This window comes from Oratosquilla oratoria, chromosome 6 (genome assembly GCF_046742065.1).
Source record: "Oratosquilla oratoria isolate Oo_2021 chromosome 6, ASM4674206v1, whole genome shotgun sequence".
Lineage (NCBI taxonomy): Eukaryota > Metazoa > Arthropoda > Malacostraca > Stomatopoda > Squillidae > Oratosquilla > Oratosquilla oratoria.
Window position 1 is genome coordinate 40,552,465 of NC_134782.1, and position 19,411 is coordinate 40,571,875.

General features: G+C 36.4%; 1 protein-coding gene across 1 annotated transcript in view; it reads left to right on the plus strand.

Moving 5' to 3' along the window:
* The first annotated feature begins 844 nt into the window (after positions 1–844).
* Positions 845–19,411, plus strand: part of Wsck (tyrosine-protein kinase Wsck) — a 32,913-nt gene continuing 14,346 nt past the window's right edge. Inside the window, exons 1-3 of the mRNA XM_076186783.1 lie at positions 845–1,023; positions 16,545–18,005; positions 18,133–18,432. Of these exons, the coding sequence (XP_076042898.1) occupies positions 16,545–18,005; positions 18,133–18,432 (1,761 nt within the window). The 5' untranslated portion in view covers positions 845–1,023. The remainder of the gene's footprint in view (positions 1,024–16,544; positions 18,006–18,132; positions 18,433–19,411) is intronic.

A 19,411-nucleotide genomic window follows, 5' to 3' on the forward strand; every position in this document is an offset into this window, starting at 1 on the left:
GTGTGTGTGTTTGCGCGCGCGCGCGTGTGCATTGTACATTTACCTATTTGTATAATACAGACCTGTATTCGTGGTACCCCGTCATAATGGGTGTGCTCAAGTCATTTTATCCAATTATTTTTACAAATATGGAAGTTCAATGCAACATCTAAGAATCACATGAGATAATGTAATTAGATTCAAAGTCAGGTCTGTACGTGCCCACTGGCACAAACTCATCTTCCATCAGCACTGACTAACGCCACTTAGTCGCCATTGCAAGCTAGTTGCATCTTTCTTGACAGTTTTAAATGTGATATGTAAAAAATAAATAATTAACTGCATAGTATGAGTCCATAAAGCAGAAGAAACTATTACAATTGCGTTTGTTCAGTACACAACTGTGATTGTTATGCCTTCAAATATGTTATAGTTATTCAGAGGTGTTTTGTGTGAGTAATCTTTGTATTTAGTCGGCTATAAAGAGTGGATGTTATATTTAGCTCGGTAGCTCACTTCCGGTTAAACATACTGCCTATCAGTAGAAAAACAACATTTGACATATATTTTGTCAAAGTTCTCTCCCCTTTTCACGTTTCTGGATCTTCTGGTGTAGTTCTAAAAACTTAAAGACAGTTGAGCACAAGATTCTTAAAAAAATATATTATACGATCATTACAAAAATAGTATGATCAGTCATTACTTCCATGATACGCAACTGTGTTTCCGCTTTTTCGTATTTACCACAACGCCCAGGTTTACCAACTACGCGGATAAAATTCTCTTACGATGACATCATATTAGAATACTTACGGGCTATCAGAATGTTTTTATTCGATATATGACTATGTTTTTGAATCTCAATTTTGTATTATTGGGAATCTACTGAGAAATATAAAGTTACTTTTAACTAAATACAATGTAAACACGTAAATATTGGTAGTACTGGTAGTTTGGGCTGTGGCGAGAAGAGGAGAATGGAGCAGAATTACCATTATGAAGCCATCCTTGTTTTAAAATAGGCCTGGAAGATACTCTTTCAAGGTGAGGAACTACGTTTAACGTTATAGGATGTAGTATGCAATAAGCTAGAAGTCAGTAATTTAGTTTTAGATAACTGAAAGGGTGACAAGTTAGGGAGACAGGTGGTTCATAACAAACGCGGAGTCAAAAGACAACGGAGAATTATGAGGGAACTATTGTTTATGTGATTGATTTGTAATACATACATGCACCAGTGTGCAGATTGCATCTTATTCAGATATTATAGATGAGGTCCAGTTTACTCGATGAAATGTAACTAAGTTTAGGAATTAAAGTTGAAATTTGGTTGGGATTCAAATAAGTAGGCCTATATGTATATATCTTGAGAGGTCATGGACTTTGAAGTGTTACAGTCATACACTTGACTTGTTCAGTAAGGGCTCCTGACAAGATATTTCTCTGTAATGATTCAGGTCACATGAAATAACTGAAAATAAAGTATTTGTGCTTCATTATACTGGAGAAGGGTGGATATCAGTACTAAATAAGGTATTGAAGTGTAAGCAAGCAAACAGTTTAGTTTCAGTATTTTCACAACATTATGAACATACTCTGATTTGTTCATTGTAATAAACAAGCAATATTTGCCCTGTTTTGATCCTTGGTTCAGCGTGTGATTATTAGTCATATAGACAATTGATCATAAACTGGTTTTGTAAAAGTTAGTATGTCTACAGTGGCCGCGAAAAGTTTGGGCGCAAAATTATAGGCGCCCCAACTTTCCCCTAAACTCAAAACATGCGTAAAATACAACTTTCCACCCAAACTTTTCGCTATTTTTCAATGCTAGCGTTTGTACCCGTATTGAGCTGAGACAATACACACTATTTGGCAACTCTGTTTAGGCGCACTCGATGTCACATGGAGTCACTTTCTAAACATCTCTCACGGAGAGTAGTCTTTTTTTTGCGGTGGTCTCTGTCTTTGTGCCTTGATATCTCCGTAATGGGAAGTGGTAAAGAGCTGGAAAGAGACACAGTTGTTACAATCATAACCCTCTATAAGGAGGGTTATAAGTGTAAAGATATTGCTACTCGTGTGGGAATTGGAGTGCGTCAAGTGCAAAAGTGGACCAAGAAATTTCGAGACAAAGGAAGTGACATCATTCCTACTCAAAAGCATCGCTCTGGTCGGCCAAGGAAGATATCAAATCGTACTTCTACGGTTCTAACTGCCTCCTACGGTTATTAGGAGGCAGTTAGAACCATAGAAGTACGATTTGATATCTTCCTTGGCCGACCAGAGCGATGCTTTTGAGTAGGAATGATGTCACTTCCTTTGTCTCGAAATTTCTTGGTCCACTTTTGCACTTGACGCACTCCAATTCCCACACGAGTAGCAATATCTTTACACTTATAACCCTCCTTATAGAGGGTTATGATTGTAACAACTGTGTCTCTTTCCAGCTCTTTACCACTTCCCATTACGGAGATATCAAGGCACAAAAACAGAGACCACCGCAAAAAAAAGACTACTCTCCGTGAGAGATGTTTAGAAAGTGACTCCATGTGACATCGAGTGCACCTAAACAGAGTTGCCAAATAGTGTGTATTGTCTCGGCTAAATACAGGTACAAACGCTAGCATTGAAAAATAGCGAAAAGTTTGGGTGGAAAGTTGTATTTTTCGCATGTTTTGAGTTTAGGGGAAAGTTGGGGCGCCTATAATTTTGCGCCCAAACTTTTTGCGGCCACTGTACATACCCATGCAAAAGCATTTTACTAAGGCAACTAGTTGTATAGCATTATATGGCTGGCCTGGTGGTATGTTGGCATAAACCATTAGCCCAAGGAATTAAGGCAGTTTAAGAAACTGTGACTGAAAATCACCTTTGCAGAGCATTATTTGATAAAATTTGGGAATCATGCAAGTAAGTGTTAATGTTTAACATGAATCTTAACTCAATGTAACCATTCCATAGGAAAAATAGCTCTTTGAAATGTAAAAAAAGAAAGAAATGAAAAATGTGTTTGCATGAAACCGGAATAAAACTCATTATTTAATATTTCCAGGTGCAAAGTTTAGCTTCCAATATCTTTTCTATTACATACTTCTATTGGGAATGGAAAACAAAATGTACAGATTTATTGGAAATAGTGGAGTTAATAAATCTATTATTGTAATATTAATATATTGTTCCACAATTGAATTACTATTGTAATATATGTGTGTGTGTATGTATATATATATATATATATATATAAATATATATATATATATATATATATATATATATATATATATATATAAGTGGAAGGGCGGTGAGCTAAATACAGAGAACAGTTGGAGTTTTATTCACTGATATTTTGTCCTTACCAGGACATTCTCAATGTACTTTGAGCATGTCTTGGTAAGGACAAAACATCATTGAATAAAACTCCATCTGTTCTCTGTGTTTAGCTCACCACCCTTCCACTCATTTGTCTTCCATACTTCAATATATATATATATATATATATATACAGACGGTCCTCTACTTACCTTAATTTGTTTTACGTTTTTTTGAGTTTACGTTTGAACTGACTGTAAAAAAAGATTGTAAAAAAAAAACTTTTTTTTTTTTTTTTTTTTTTTTGTGAATTTTTTGGTTTAGCGCGCTCTCCGTAGTTCAAACGATACTTACGCATGACGCTGCATCCATTGTTTACATGGCACAAACGATAGACTAAACGTGCCTTGCCTTATCCTCCTCCTCCTCACCCTCCTCCTCCACCATCTCAATTTATGTTGCATGAATTTATTTTTTTTAAATTAATGTTATTATTTTATAATGTTATGTGTATAATTAATGATTTAGGGGTGTTTTATAAGATACGGTAATAGAATTTACGGATGTATAGTACAGTAACAACTTACATTAATTTTCAACTTATGTTCGGCCGTTCAGAATGTAACTAAAACATAAGTTGAGGAGCGTCTGTATATATATATATATATATATATATATAAAACTTAAACCCAGTCTTGGAGAAAGATAAGCTGAGATACAGAGTAAACTGTATATTTTGACTACTAGCTGTGGTCCTCTTCAGCAGTTACTGCTGAAGAGGACCACAGCTCGTGGTCGAAATATATGGTTTACTCTGTATCTCAGCTTATCTTTGTCCAAGAGTGGGTTTAAGTTTTATTTTACTCTTGTGTTACAACATCTACGTTACTTGATTTGATATATATATATATGTACATAGGAATGAATATGTAAAAGTGCGAAGAGAAGAAAAAATAAACTGAAAAATATATAATAGAAAAATGTAAAGCCCAACCTAAGCTATTCTATAGATATGTGAATCAGTATTAGCTCCAATGTTTGCTATTTTTGTGATTGACACAGATGAAGGTGTGGAATGTTACATTAGCTTCTTTGCAGATGACGCAAAATTGCTGAGGAAAGTGAATACTGAAACGGATTATGAATCACTGCAAAGATCTGAACAAGGATAGGAAATGGAGTCAGAAGTGGGCCTCAACATCAAGAAATGTAACATAATGGAATTTTGAAAAAGTAAAATAAGAATGTCAGGAAAATATAAAATCAATACAAAGGAAGTAAAGAAAGTGGGATCTGAAAAAGACTTGGGAGTAATCATCACAAATGACATGTCCCCTGATAAACAGATAAACAAAATTGTCAGAGAATCCTATAACTTGCTAAGATCAATAAAGATGTCTTTTACCTACTTGGACAAAGAAATTATGAAAAAAAACTAGTGACACTGATAAGGCCTAGCCTGGAGTATGCTGCAACACTATAGTCACCCAGTACCAAAAAGAATATAAAGAAATTTGAAAGAACCCAGAGAGCAACTTCAAAGATGGCCCCAACACTTTAAAAACTATCATATGAAGAGAGATTGTTGAAACTGAAATTACCATCTCTGGAACAAAGAAGAGAAGGAAGTGACAAGCTAATCATCTACAGAATAATGAAAGGCATGGAAGTCCTTGATAGAGAGGACTTACTAACTTGGGATAAGAGAAATACAAGGGGACATGAAAAGAAACTCAAAAAGGACAGTTATAGAAGAGACCTGAAAAATGGCTTTCCACACAGAGTGGTGAATGTCTGGAAGAAACTGGATGAAGCAATAGTGTGCGCAAAATCTATACATGAATTTAAGAGCAACTAGACACTGCAAGATACCAAGACGGATACCATGAGCATAGCTCCCCTTTCCATAAGAGACAACTAGGTAGATAAATACACACACACACATGAAGAGAGATTGTCAAAGCTGGAATTACCAACTCTGGAACAAAGAAGAGAAAGAGGTGACCTATTGACCATCTATAGAATCATGAGAGGCATGGAAGTCCTTGATAGAGAAGACTTACTAAATTGGGATAAAAGAAATACAAGAGGACATGAAAAGAAATTCAAAATGGACAGTTCTAGAATGGATCTGAAAAAGAACAGCTTTCCACACAGAGTGGTAGGTGTCTGGAACAAATTGGAGCAAACTAGATACTGTGAGATACAAAGACAGGACACCATAAGCATAGCTTCCCTTCCTGTAAGACACAACTAAATAAATACACACACAAACAAAATTGTCAGTGAAACCTATAACTTGCTAAGATCAATAAAAGTGGCTTTTACCTACTTAGATGAAGAAATAGTAAAGAAAATACCAGTCACACTGATAAAATTGGACAAACTAAACTTATTAACTCCGGAGCAAAGAAGAGAAAGAGGCAATTTGATATCCATATATAGAATTATGAAAGGGATGGAAATCCTTGACAGGGATGATCTACTTAAATGGGACAGTAGAAATACAAGGGGACACAAGAAAAAACTTAAAAAGGACAGTTACAAAAGAGATCTGAAAAAGAATAGATTTCCACGTAGAGTGACAGATACATGGAATAAATTGAAAGAGAAAACAGTAAGTGCTAAAACTATACAAGACTTTAAGAAAGAACTGAATGCAGAAAGATACTACTGCGGGTCCCTATGAGCATAGCTCTTCTTCTGCAAAATGCAACTAGGTAAATACATGATCATCGGATTGACGGCGAAGATTGGAACTCCGGGAAAAAATACAATGTTCATGGATTTCAATGACGATGGAGTACCTGTGTTGTATTGGTAGGGAAAGGGAAAGCTCGTGGTGTAGTGGGACGGTGAAGAAAAAGGAGAAGGGGAGGGATTATTGAGGAAAATGGAAGAAAATGAGGTAGGGGACAAATGGGCCCAGGACGTCAGAAGGAATGTAAACAAGAGATGTGCAGACAACACAGCTAAAGTCAAACAAATCAGTAACGGCATTAAAATTAGAAATATAGATGAGCAGTGCAATAGAAAGTGGAAATATATATTTCTATGGATTTAATGAGGGAGGAGATGACAACCTCCCCCAATTAGCAAGTCTAGAGGAAAAACTAACAAAAATGAATGAATCATGGGAGGTTAGGTTTAGCCAACTTGCACTAATTACACAGAGTTGATAAATTGGAAGAACTAAAGAAGGAGAACCAAAACCTAAATAAAGAAATAGAAGAATTAAAAACACAGTTAAAAGAAGTAAAGGATGAGAATGAGGAATTAAAGAGGAATAATAAAGAGTCCATAGCAAAAGAGGTAAGTGGTTGGAAAAAGGTTCAGGAGGATAGCAAAATTGAATTTAGAGAAATAGTGAAACAACAGATGAAGGAACACACTAAAGACAGTTATTAAAGTGATAAGAGAGAAGGAGAATATAGTAAGAGACTTAGCAGATAAAAGGAAGTCTATAATTATATTAGGAATGGAAGAGAAGCATAATCCAAATAGGACTACAAGAGTAAGAGATGAGAAAAAAAAATTAACAAGGTATTAAAAATATTTCAAGAAGGTGAACAGGAAATAGGGAAAGAAATTGAAGAAATAGGCTGGGGAAATTCAGTATAGACAAGACCGTACCAATTAAGGTTAAATTCAGGTCACAAACGACAGCAGAGAATGTCTTATCAAAAACAGGAAAACTAGCAGAAAGTTATCAGTACAAATAGGTATGGATAAAAAGAGATGAATAAAGAGGAAAGAGAGGAAGAGAAAAAGAATCGAAGCTAAGGAAAAAACGAGAACAGAACAGAGTCAGACAAAGAGAAATTCTATTGGAGAGTAGTGGATATGAAAGTGAAGAAATGGTTCATAGGAGAGAAAAACAGAAGGGAAACAGAAAACAGGATGGAGGTAACAGAAAATTAAAAATGTCCTTCACAAATATAGATGTATTAATAACGGGCTTGAATGAACTGAATGATTACCTGAAGGAAAAAGAACCTGACATAATGGAAATTGTGAAGACAAAATTAAAAGGTCCATTACCACCCAACAGTGTAGGACATGGTGCATATAATTATTGGATTAGAAACAGAGAGGTAAAACAAGGTGATGAAGTAATGTTCCTGACTAAGAAGGATATAAATGGGAGGAATGTTACATATGGAAAGAATAGAGATGATTATGATAGAAATAGAGGACAGGGACAAAAAGAGCAGGAAGTTTGTGGTAAATTATGTGCCTCCTAAAACGGCTTCGTGGGAAGAGAGAGAACACAAAAATATGTTAGAAGACACAAGGATAACACTAAATAAGATAATGGAAGATGGAGGAAGAATAGTTATAATGGGTGACTTTAATTGTAAAGAAATCTGCTGGGAAGAGATGACCTATGGGGAAATGTACTACTTGATATGATTATAGAACATACAATGACACAATGGATACAAGAGAATACTAGGTATAGAAATGAGGAAGAACCATCGAGACTGGACCTAATAATCACATCAGAACCTGAAATAGTGGACAAGATTGAATATAAGACACCACTAAGTAAAAGTGACCACATATTAGTTGAACTGGAACTAAATGAAGAAAAATACATGGAAAAACGAATAATATAGAAAGGGAAGAATGTATGGAAAAACAAATTTTTATAAAATAAGATAATTTTTTAAAAAAGCAGGCTGGGAAAGGATATACAAAGAGGAAGCAACAGTAGAAGAGAAATGGAAATTTTTGACAACAGTTTGTAACGAAGGAGTGGAAAAGTATGTTCCAAGACAAAAAAAGAAAAAAAGTATATGTAAAATGTTGGTACAACAAAAGATTCAGTGAGTTAAAAGATAAAAGGTATAAAGCTTGTATAAAATGGAGGAAAGAAAAAAAAACGAAAAATGGAAAATATATACTGGTTATAGAAATGAATATGTACAAGTGCACAGAGAAGAAAAGAGAAAATATGAAAAGGATGTCATAGAAAAATGTAAAGATCAACCAAAACTATTTTATAGATTTGTAAACAACAAACTGAAAAACAAACAAGAATTAGTGAAACTACAACAAGGAGGATAGAATACACAGATGAAATAGAAATGGCAGAAATTATGAACAAGCATTTTAAATCAGTATTTACAAGGGAGATCATACAACTTAGAGATGTCGAGTGGGAGGGGAAAGTCCCCCCTATGAAAGAGATAGAAGTAACAAGGAATGAAATAATGAATCACTTGAGTAATCTCAATGTTAGGAAATAGCATGGTCCAGTTGGAATGGCAAACTGGATTTTGAGAGAAAGCAGGAGCGAACTAACAGACAAAATACATAGTCTAATAAGCAGCTCATTGAAGGAAGGAAAAGTTCCAGATGATTGGAAAAGAGCAAATATACTACCAATATATAAGGGGGGAAACAAGGAAGACCCAACAAACTATAGACCTGTCTCTCTTACAAGTAAGGTAGCTAAAATCTATGAAAGAATTATCAAAATTAGATGGGTAAAGCATTTGGAAAAAATGTACTAAATCCAAGGCAGTTTGGATGTAGACAAGATCATGTGTCACAAACTTGATGTGTTTCTATTCAAGACAAATAGGTATAATACAGGAAAGAGATAGATTGGCTGATTATGCCTTTCTAGACCTGAAAAAAAGCTTTTGGTAAGGTGCCACATAAGAAATTGCTAAAGAAATTAGAAACTGCAGGAGGAATACAGGGCAAACTACTTAAGTGGATGGAAGACTTCTTGCATGAAAGGAAAATGAGAGTGGTGATAAGAGACAAACATTCCAATTGGGATGAGGTGATTAGTGGAGTTCCACAAGGAACAGTTTTGGCCCCAATAATGTTTGCTATATATATTAATGATATGGATGAAGGAATTGAAAGTTATATGAGCTTCTTTGCAGATGATGCAAAAAAAAGTTAAAAAAAAAAAGTGAAAAATTCCATTTGGGATGAGGTGATTAGTGGAGTTCCACAAGGAACAGTTTTGGCCCCAATAATGTTTGCTATATATATATATATATATATTATATTAATGATATGGATGAAGGAATTGAAAGTTATATGAACTCCTTCGCAGACAAAGCAAAAATGTTGAAAAAAGTTAACACTGAAGAAAATTGTCAGTCGCTGCAGAGTGATCTCAATAAAGCATGGAAATGGAGTAGGAAGTGGGAGATGGAATTCAGTGTCAAGAAGTGTAGTATAATGGAATTTGGAAGAAGCAAAAAAAGAATAGTGGGATCATATGCATTGGGAGAGGAAGAAATTAAAAAAGTGGAAAAAGAGAAGGACCTAGGAGTCATTATTATGAATAATATGTCCCCTGAGAAACATATAAACAAAATTTTTGGAGAAACTTATAATTTAATAAGATCAATCAAAGTGGCATTTACATACCTGGACGAAGAAATAGTGAAGAAAATACTAGTCACTTTGATAAGACCAAAATTGGAGTATGCAGCTACAACTTGGTCACCAAGTACAAAAAAAATATATAACAAAACTTGAAAGAATACAAAGAGCAATTACGAAGTTGGTACCAATGCTATCAGAATTACCATATGAGGAGAGGCTGACAAAACTTGAGCTACAGACATTGGAACAAAAAAGAGAGGAGATTTGATAACTATAGAATCATGAAAATCATGAAAATTATAGATAGAGAGGATCTAACAAAATGGGATGGATGAAATACAAGAGGACACGAAAATAAAATAAAAAAAGACAATTATAGAAGAGGCCTGAAAAGGAACAGTTTTCCCCATAGGATAATAGACATATGGAACAAGTTGGATGAAAATGTGGTGTGTGCAAAATCGATACATGAATTTAAGAACAGGCTAGACAAAATGAGATATGAAGACAGGACACCACGAGCATAGCTCCCCTTCCCATAAAATACAACTAGGTAAATACACAATGTGTACAAACACTATCCAAGATTTAAGAAAAACTTGATGCTAAAAGATACAAAGACAGGTTACCATGAGCATAGCTCCCTTCCCGTATAATACAACTAGGTGAATGCACACACACACACAAATTTGATTTGTTTATACTTGAGACTATTAGATATAATACAGGAAAGGGGCAGATGGGCTGCTTGTGCTTTCCTAGACCTACAATTTTTTTTGACAAAGTACCACACAAAAAAACTATTAAGAAAATGGAAACCATAGGAGGCATATAATGTAAACTACTGAAATGGATGGAGGATTTCTTGCATGGAAGAAAAAGGAGAGTAGTGCTCAGAGATATGAGTTCTACTTAGGAAGAGATGATTAGTGGAGTTCCACAGGGATCAGTATTGGCTCCAATAATGTTTTCTATTTATGTGAATGACATGGATGAGGGTATGGAATGTTACATAAGCTTCTTTGCAGATGACTCAAAACTGTTGAAGAAAGTACTGAAACAGATTGTGAGTTACTGCACAGAGATCAGAACAGGGTTTGGGAATTGAGTCAGAATTGGGAAATGTAGCATAATGGAATTTGGAAAAAGCAAAAAAAGAATATCAGGACAATATAAATTTTTTGAAAACGGAGTAAAGTGGGATCTGAAAAAGACCTGGTAGTAATCATCACAAATGACATATCCCCTAATAAACAGGTAAACAAAATTGTCAGGGAAACCTACAACTTGCTAAAATTAATAAAGGTGTCTTTTACTTACTTGGACAAGGAAATGGTGAAGAAAAAAGTAGTCACACTGATAAGGCCAAGGTTGGAGTACACAGTGACACTATGGTCACCCAGTACTAAAAAGAATGTAAGGAAAATTGAGAGAATCCAGAGAGTAACTATAAAGATGGCCCCAACATTTTCAGAACTGTCATATGAAGAGAGATTGTCAAAAATAGAATTACTGTACTGACTCTGGAACAAAGAAGAGAAATGGGTGATTTGTTGACTATAGAATCATGAGAGGTATGGAAGCCCTTGATAGAGAAGACTTACTGAATAGGGATAAGAGAAATACAAGGGGACATGGAAGGAAGCTCGAAAAGGATAGTTATATAAGAGACCTGAAAAAGAATAGCTTTCTCCACAGAGTGGTGGATGTATGGAACAGAATAGACGAAACAATAGTGTGTGGAAAAAACATACACAAATTTAAGAACAATGTAGACATTGTGAGATACAGAGATGGGACACCATGAGCGTAGCTCCCCTTCCCATAAGATACAACTAGGTATATAGATACACATACCCACAGAGATCAAAAGGAGCTGTATTGGAGAGTGTTAGACATTGAGGCTGAGAAAATGGTATACTCAGATAAGGGAAACAAAATGAACAGAAAACAAGATGGAGAGGAAAAAAATAAAAGTGGCTTATACTAACATGGATTGATCTCAGGATTAAGTGAACTAAATGATTACCTTCAGAAAAAAAACAGATATAATGGGAATTGTGGAGACAAAATTAAGGGGTCCACTACCATCAAATAGTGTTGGACACGTATATTACAACTAGGTAAATGGATTATATAAATCCCTGGATTAAAAATAAAGATGAGAAACAGGGTGGAGGAGTCATGTTTTTAGCTAAGAAAAACTTAAATATGATGAAGGTTACAGATGGTGAAAACTGTGTGGAAATGATCATGATAAGAGTTGAAGGTAGTGATATGAAAAGTAGAAAGTTTGCAGTGACTTATGTGCCCCCTAAAAAGGGCTCTTGGAAAGAGATTGATTATTCTAAAGTGTTAGAAGATACAAGACATTAAATGAGATGCTGAAGGATGGAGGGAACCTGGTACTTATGGGAGATTTTAACTACAAAGAAATCTGTTGGGGAGAGATGACAGTGAAAGGTGGAGAGGATTACAAAGGCAGAGCATGCTGACAGGAAACCTTTAGGTCCATATCTAGGTTGGATGCAAAAAAAAAATCATAATAATAAAATAATAAATAAAAACTACGGGGAAATGTATTACTTGACATGACTATAGAACATACAATGACACAATGGGTAAAAGAAAATACCAAATATAGAAGTAATGAAGAACCCTCAAGACTAGATTTAATATTTACATCAGAACCTAAAATTGTGGATAGAATTTAATACAAGACACCATTTGGGAAGAGTGATCACATATTAATAGAATTTGAACCTAAGGAGGAAATATATATAGAGAGAAATGAGAAATACAGAAAAGGAAGACTGATGTATAACAAAACGGACTTTGGGAAACTTAAGAATTTTTTTCAAAATGCGAGCTGGGAAAAATTCTACAATGAAGAGACACAAGTGAAAGAAAAATAGATGATTTTGATGGAAATTTATAATGAAGGAATGGATAACTATGTACCAAAACAGAAACATGAAAAGGTGTATATCAAGTGCTGGGTTAACAGAAGGTGCAGTGAGGCAAAAGATGGAAGAGATGAAGCTTGGAATATAATATATATATTAGGAAGGTTTAATGTAGTAGCACATTTGTAAAATAAGATTTATTGACCCACTGTCGGAGAATGAGATAAGGTGGACAGAAATTTTGTATATTTCGACCACTATCTGTGGTCCACTTCAGCAGAATGATATATAATGTGGAGTGCGAGAGTATATATAGCTAAGAAGGGTACATTTGGGGACAGGGAAAAGGGGGGACTCAGGTTGTGTGTCCTTGATGAGGTCAGGGTAGAGGTTGACCGATAGTGAGGTCAAGCCCAGCTGCTTTAGAGATGGATTTCTTAGCAGCCATCCAATATATATATATATATGTATAAACCTGGAAAGTGGCAAATATATAACAATCAAAGGAATGAATGTGTAAAAATGTGCAGAGAGGAAAAAAGAAACTATGAAAAAGTCATAACAGAAAAATATAAGGACCAACATCAGCTATTCTATAGATATGTGAATGGTAAACTCAAAAACAAACAGGAAATGGTGAAACTACAACGAAATATAGAATACACAGAAGATTTAGAAATGGTTGAAGTCATGAACAATCACTTTAAGGTGGTTTGCACTAGAGAAAATGTACAGCATTGTGATGAAGGGGGTGAAATGGGATTTCCCCCCTTCCCCTCCCCCATAAGGGAAATAACACAAAAATTGATCAATTAACAAACCTTGACGTCAGGAAATCACATTGCCCAGACATAATTGCAAATTGGATACTAAAAGAATGTAAAGAACTAATGGACAAAATATATAATATATTAAGCTGCTCACTCAAAGAAGGAAAACTACCAAAGGACTGGGAAAATGCCAATATTGTACCAATATATAAAGGAGGAAACAAGAAAGACCCAACAAATTACTGACTAGTTTCCCTTACAAGCACTGTAGCCAAAATTTATGAAAAAGTTATTAAGAATAGATGGATAAAGCCTCTGGAATAAAATTATATACTAAATCCTATACAATTTGGATTTAGGGAAGATCATGTGCCACAAACTTGATCTGTTTCTACTCAAGACTAATAGATATAATACAAGAGAGGGACGGATGGGCTGATTATGCTTTCCTAGACTTACAAAAAGATTTTGACAAAGTACCTTATGAAAAATTAAGAAAACTGGAAACCATAATAGAGATACAGTACAAGGTAAACTACTGAAATGGATAGAGGATTTGCATGGAAGGAAAATGTGGGTATTGCTCAGAGAAAAGAGTTCAGCTTGGGAAGAGGTGATTAGTGGAGTTCCACAGGGATCAGTATTGGCTCCAATGTTTGCTATTTATATGAATAACATGGATGAAGGTGTGGAATGTTACATGACCTTTGCAGATGATGCTAAATGGCTGAGGAAAATGAATACTGAAAGAGATTGTGAATCACTGCAGAGAGATCTGAACAAGGTTTGGTAATGGAGTCAGAATTGGAAATTGGACTTCAACATCAAGAAATGTAGCATAATGGAATTTTGAAGAAGTAAAAAAAAGAATGAGTTTGTGTTTGAGAAGCATGATGGGTGTTACTAGGTTGAATAGAGTGAGAAATGAGGTGAGGAGGAAAACGGGGGTGGTAAGGGAGTTGGGAGATAGGGTGGATGAAAGAGTATTGGGATGGTTTGGACACATGGAAGGAATGAGTGAAGAAAGACTAGTAAAAGAGGTATGGAAGGCAGATGTGGAGGGGGTGACCTAGGATGAGATGGATGTATGGGGTGAAAGGAGCTTTGGGGAAGAGGGGAATGTCTGTTGAGGAAGTACAGGAGAGGACAGAAGACGGGTGAATGGAAAATGGTTGTGTATGGATGATGTTGTGATGCATGAGGTGGAATGGATGGGGGTATGGATGATGTGATGCAGGAGGTGGAATGGATGGGGGGTGAGGTAGTATGTATGAGAAAAATTTGATGTAGCTCAAAGGGATTTCTCCCCGTCTTCCCCTTTTCTGCATGAGGGGACGGAGAGGAGGGTGTCACCAATTTAATGAAGCGGCCTTGCTGTGGATGTGCTGTGTCTCGAGTCACTGCTTACCCAGGGCAGTGGACAAGATGCAGGGATGACCCATCATCCAGGAGGTGCCAAGATAAAAGGGAGGGTGGAGGGGAGTGGAGTGTATTAGGGATGGAATGGGTGGGAATGGATTTTATGCCTTTGTTTTTTGCCTACCTCCCTTGCTAGGGGGAAAAAGCCTTTGGTATATGTATGTATGTAGAAAAAGAATACCAGGACAATATAAAATCGGTACAAAGGAAGTAAAGAAAGTGGGATCTGAAAAAGACCTGGGAGTGATCATCACAAATGACATGTCCCCAGATAAATGGATAAACAAAATTGTCAGAGAATCCTACAACTTGCCAAGATCAATAAAGGTGTCTTTTACCTACTTGGGCAAAGAAATTGTGAAGAAAATATTAGTGACATTGATAAGGCCAAGACTGGAGTATGTTGTGACACTGGTCACCCAGTACCAAAAAGAATACCAGTATAAAGAAATTTGAAAGAATCCAGAGAGGAACTACAAAGGTGGCCCCAACACTTTCAAAACTGAGAGGAGAGATTGTCAAAAGTAAAACTACCGACTCTGGAACAAAGAAGAGAAAGTGGTGACTTGCTAAACCATCTATAGAATCATGAAAGGCATGGAAGTCCTTGATAGAGAGGACTTACTAAATTGTGATCAAAGAAATACAAGGCGACATGAAACGAAATTCAAAAAGGACAGTTATAGAAGAGACCTGAAAAAAAACAGCTTTCCACACAGTGGTGGATGTCTGGAACAAACTGGAAGAAACAATAGTATGTGCAAAAACTATACACAAATTTAAGAGCAAACTAGACACTGTGAGATACAATGACGGGACACCATGAGCATAGCTCCCCTTCCCATAAGATACAACTAGGTAAATACACACACACACACACAGTAGTAAAGGACAAGATGTCAAGCTGGAGAGCAGTAATGAGCAGAGTACCACAAGGTTCAGTGTTTGCACCAATAGTATTTCTTGTCAATGTTAATGACATGATGGAACAAGAAGCTATGCCAGCATATTTGCACATGATGCAAAAATCATGAGGAGAGGGGAAATGAGGATGATGGTAGAATATTGCAAAAAGATCTAGATACTATTTTTGCATGGAGCCAAGAATGGGAAATGAAGTTTAATACCAAAAATGCAAAGTACTGGAAATTGGCAATAATGACAAAAGGTCATCCTTATACTATTTCGTGGGAAGCAAACCCAAAAAATTACAAAAGCAAAAGAGGAGGAAGACTTCGGAGTCTTGATAAAAGATAACCTGTCACTTGACAGACATATCAGCAGGATTCAATAATATTTCTTTCTACAATATTATTACAAAAGTAATTACTTCTTGTAATATTGTAGAAAGAAATATTATTGAATCTTGTTACATAAAAAGAAATTTCGGAAATAATATGAACTTGAGTTTGGGTTTATTTAAACTGGGCAATTTTATTATTGACAAGATTTGACAAGATTGTGTGTGATCATTTGTAACATGGGACCTTTCTGAATATCATCTGTCTTTTCATGTATATATTGTTTCTTTCTGTATTGCTTTTCTGTACCTTTGAAAATGTCTTAATAGACAAAAACGTTCTGTATCCGTTTTTTCAATTTCCCGGTGGTTTCTGCAAAAATATAATAATAAATAATAATAGGTTTATTGAGATAGCAGTGATACACTGACAATAATACAATAGAGTTCTTTTATGAGTAATACAGTAATTATAAGAGTGATATGCCTAGTCTAAGTTTTATATATGTGTGTTTGTGTGTATAATTATTACTGATAACTCGTTTTAATTTTATTTAACAGATGTGGGGTGATCGTACAGTGCAGCAAGTAAGATGGACTTTGGCAGTCTTCTTATGCTTTGCATTTGTGACATGCCATGAGATGAGGAAAGAGAGCTTGCCATTTGGATGTTACTCAGAAAATGGTGATAATCCAGATTTCAGCTACAAGTCGCCTCTTACAGCAGAAAATGTCAGTGTGGATACATGTTTAGAGGAATGTCGGAGCAAGGGACTGCATTTCACTGCTCTGTATGGGGGTAATACATGCTTTTGTGGTGATACCTTCAGCCATAAAACCTCCAATAATTGTACAATACCTTGCTCATCCAATAGTAGCCAGATTTGTGGCGGAGATGGTGCAGTTATTGTTTATGAAACAAATCCAGGCATTTTAAGTGCTCCCCTCAATTTGAGACAGCTTGATACTGAAAAGACAGATATGCTGCACATTGCATGGGAACATCCAATCGCTGGCTTTAAGGAAATTATTGAGTATGTAGTTAACGCAACTTCAATCTTTACATATAGTGAACGAGATCCTCCAAGAACCGTAGAAGCTAAATTTTCTAGGCTTACCCAAGTGTGGTTGAATGGAGTTCATCCAGGTTCTAAGTATGTTGTGGAGGTGCGAGCAGCTTCGAGGGATGGGCTTGGGTATCCTGCATCAAAAGAAATGTGGACCAAAGTTGGCAAGCCAGAGGTCCCACATGTGCCTCAGCTCATCAGCAAAACCTCAGATTCTATGGTGGTTGAGCTGGAAACTGTTGTAGCTACTAACGGTCCCATAACATCCTACCAGGTAGTGGTAGTTGATGAAACTGCACCTGTAATATTACAGCCTGATGCCTTGACTGATTATAACAAAGCCATGAAAGTAGGTCTGCCTTATTACATAACTGCTGAATTTACACCAGAAAATTTTTATCGCCGTTTCACAGTAGGAGACGGAAAGATGTATGGTAAGTACTTCAATGCACCCCTTATAAGCAATGTCGACCATCACATTCTTCTTGGTGTCATCAGCTCTTTACGCAATGTTACCAAGTCATCATACTCTGTCTCAGACCATTCTCAACATGAAAGTTCATCACTTCAGCATTTTGATGAACATGAAGACGACCATGAAACAGCTGAAGTGACAAGAACTCCACATGATGACAACATTGTCTTGGGCTTATCAATTGCTATTGGCTTGTTTGGGTTTTTGTTGCTGTCATCCATTGTTGTGTATGCTGTTCTTCGTGTTCTTGTTCAGAAGAAGCAAAGGAGGTCTTCAGATCACCAAGAACTAGCAGAACATGCTGATATACCCCACCAGGAACTAGAAAATGGATATGCCATAGGAGCCCATTACGTTGATGATGAAGGTCCCTTAATTGACCATTACCAGCGACTCAAAGAGAGGGTCAAGGTTATTCCCCATCAGGGCCTAACTATCGTGGGTGACATTGGTAATGGCAAGTTTGGAGAAGTGAAGAAGGTAAGTAGTTGTGTACTACTTCCATGCAGAAAACTGTGATAGAATATATCTGGTTCTTTACATGAGTAATATTTTATTCATCTTTTTTTTTTTCTGTTTCTTTTCCTTTTCTTTTTCCTGCTATCAGGGAATTATGTATCAGAAGGGACAGCCTGTAAATATCCTGGTTCACCGTATCCAAGACAACAATTTAGATGAGATGAACAAGTCACAGATGTTGCGTCAGTTTGATGCTCATGTTAAAATAAACCAGCATAGTCATGTTGTATGCTTACTGGGTCTCATGGAAGAAATAAACTTTGTGTCTGTGGCTTTTGAATATGAATCTGGAACATTTAAAAATACTCTGGTGGAAAGTCGGGCAGTGCAGCATTACCCAGTCTATGCTGAGAAACACAGACGGTTCTCAACGTTATCAGAAACACAGGTAAAGTATTACCAGCATCCCATCATTAATACTTGTTTGTATGTACCAAGTACTGTAATGCAAAGAAGGGAGGGGGCAGGGGATTGGGGGGGTATAGGGAGTGGGTGTGTGTGACTGATATTTTGATGCAACCCAAAGGGATATCTCCCTGTCTCTTCTGCATTAGGGGATGGAGAGGGGGGTTTCACTGATTGAGTGAAGTGGTCTTGCTGTGGATGTACTGTATCTTGCTGCATTGCTTGTGACCTGGGGCAATGGGCAGAGACAGGGATGACCCTTCATCTATGAGGAGCTAAGATGAGAGGAGGGAAAGGGTGACAGATGGGAGTTGATGCATGGCTTTTGACTTAAAAGGCTACCTCCCTCATAAGGGGGTAAAAAGCCCTTGGTATATAGATGTACCAATGGTCATTTTTCCCACATAATGAGGGTGAGTGATTCAAAACATGCTCAGGTTCTTCCCAGGAGATAGATAGGGGGTGGGGAACCTGTCCACAGGTTATGGGTCTCCTGCAAGAGAGACCTGGAGCAATAGATTAATTTATTAATTGAAGGAGTAGAAAAGAATGTCTTAGATTTTAGCATTGCCCTTTTTTATTTTATCCCTCCATCCCAGCCTACTGTATTTCCTTACTTCCTCTTTGACAATTATCCCCTTGGTACAAAAATTTGTAGTCTTAGTCTGTGTATGTTTAGTCATTCCCAAGAATGGGTGTTTAAAGGTTGTGGTCCTGTTAGACAGATCATATCATCTCCCTATTGGCTCTTCCAAACCCATCACCATCCTCATATGGTTTCCATACTAGGCCTGGGGCCTCTGCCATGTACCACTACTTTTCAGAATTCATACCAGAAAATCAGAAAAGTCCCAGATTTGAATTTTGCAAAACACTGGATACTAAAAGAATGTACTTTTATTTGTGTGTGTCCATTTTTTCTTCCTGTAATGAGGTGTGAAATGACTGAATTGCAAAAACAT